General features: G+C 41.5%; 1 protein-coding gene across 1 annotated transcript; it reads left to right on the top strand.

Moving 5' to 3' along the window:
- The first annotated feature begins 377 nt into the window (after window positions 1-377).
- On the top strand, window positions 378-1,127 carry LOC142317591 (uncharacterized). The gene has a single exon (XM_075354146.1). The coding sequence runs from the start codon at window positions 378-380 to the stop codon at window positions 1,125-1,127; it is 750 nt and encodes a 249-aa protein (XP_075210261.1).
- The last annotated feature ends 388 nt before the right edge of the window (window positions 1,128-1,515 follow it).

Genomic DNA, 1,515 nt, shown 5'->3' with positions numbered 1-1,515 from the left:
ATAATAGAAGTCTCTTGTCTTGTGATCTGTCTGAAGAAATTGCAACAAGGTACGATGCCGACTTCTTGGTGGCCACGGAACCAAATGTGTACTCAGCGGCCAGGGGAGGGATCCTGGCAGGCACCCTCTAAGGGTGCCTGACAGGAATGGGGATGTGGCCATCAGGAGGATTGCAGGCAATGTGGACTACAACCTGTATCATAGGAGGTGATGGTATTGTAGCCGTAGAGTTAAGCAATATAATAATAATAATAATAATAGGAATTTACATTAGTCCTAATTGTACTACGGAAGCCTTTAAAAATTTACTTTTTGACTTACAGCAAGTCATGACGCGCTCCTGTAAGAGAACGCTTCTTCTAGGCGATTACAATTGTATGACAGCGCTAGCTGGTGCGGCCTACACGAATATTAGAGGAAAAATACTAGAGGAACTGCTTGAGGCTATCGGCGCGAAGTGTGTCAATAACGGGACCGCCACTTATAGCGCAAGAGGACATAATTCGATAATTGATTTGGTTATAATCGACAGTAGGATCCGTACTGACTCAATTGACTTTGCGGTCCTTAACGAAGAAACTCCTAGTGACCATAGGGCCATTTTAGTCACCCTTAGAGAGTACCTACCAGGAAGAAGACAGTTAAACATTTTCAGTCGAATGACAGAACAACAGATTCACCGCGTTACCAACAACGCAGCAAACAGAATCAAAAATTGTCCACAAATAACTCCTGAGGCGTTCCAGGATATAATTAAAGAGGAGATACCTAAAATACCGCCTAGTAACAATAAATACCACCCGATTTATTGGTGGTCTGCAGAGATAGAAGAGCAGAGAAGAATCATGCAACGATACAAAAGAGTAGATCAGAAATTACGCGCTAGGAATAGAACGGAAGAAGAAGGTCGTCTTGCGATAGAGCAATACAGACAAGCTTGGAAAATACTCAATTTCCTTATCAAACAAGTTAAAAAAAAGAAATGGCTGGAGTTGTGTGAAGAGCTTAACGTAGATCCCTGGGGAAAGGCATTTAAGATAGTGACCAAAAGCCTGGGAAGATACGTGCCGACATTGAGTGCTGAAATGTCGGCACAACAGGTTAAATTGCTATTTCCCAGAATATAAGATCTCAATAGAGAGATAATTGAGTGTCAGGCTGTCAGGTTCACTCAAAAGGAGGTTTTGGAAGCCATCATTAAATTAAAAAATAAAAAAGTCCAGGACCGGATGGCATACCTGCCGCCATCATTAAAGACCTTGCCGGGATCATACCCTGGGAATTAGTGGATGTTGCAAGTTATGGCTTACAAAACCGTAACTTCCCCAATAGTTAGAAAGAAGCCACAACTGTTTTCATTCCTAAAATAGGACCAAATCAAGAACAAGTAGGATACAGACCAATCACACTAATAAATAACATGGGTAAGGTAGTCGAAAGACTACTAGAAACCCACTCAAAGAAATTGAGGAAAAATATTGTTTACATGAGGAGCAACATGGTTTTAGAAAAGGC

This window comes from Lycorma delicatula, chromosome 1 (assembly GCF_047948215.1).
Source record: "Lycorma delicatula isolate Av1 chromosome 1, ASM4794821v1, whole genome shotgun sequence".
Classification (NCBI taxonomy): domain Eukaryota; kingdom Metazoa; phylum Arthropoda; class Insecta; order Hemiptera; family Fulgoridae; genus Lycorma; species Lycorma delicatula.
Note: the sequence above shows the minus strand (reverse complement) of the source record. Positions and strands in the feature narration are given on the sequence as shown.

What these genes read in the sequence shown, in the direction of transcription:
- LOC142317591 (XM_075354146.1), top strand. Translation starts at nt 378, where the DNA reads ATGACAGCGCTAGCTGGTGCGGCCTACACGAATATTAGAGGAAAAATA.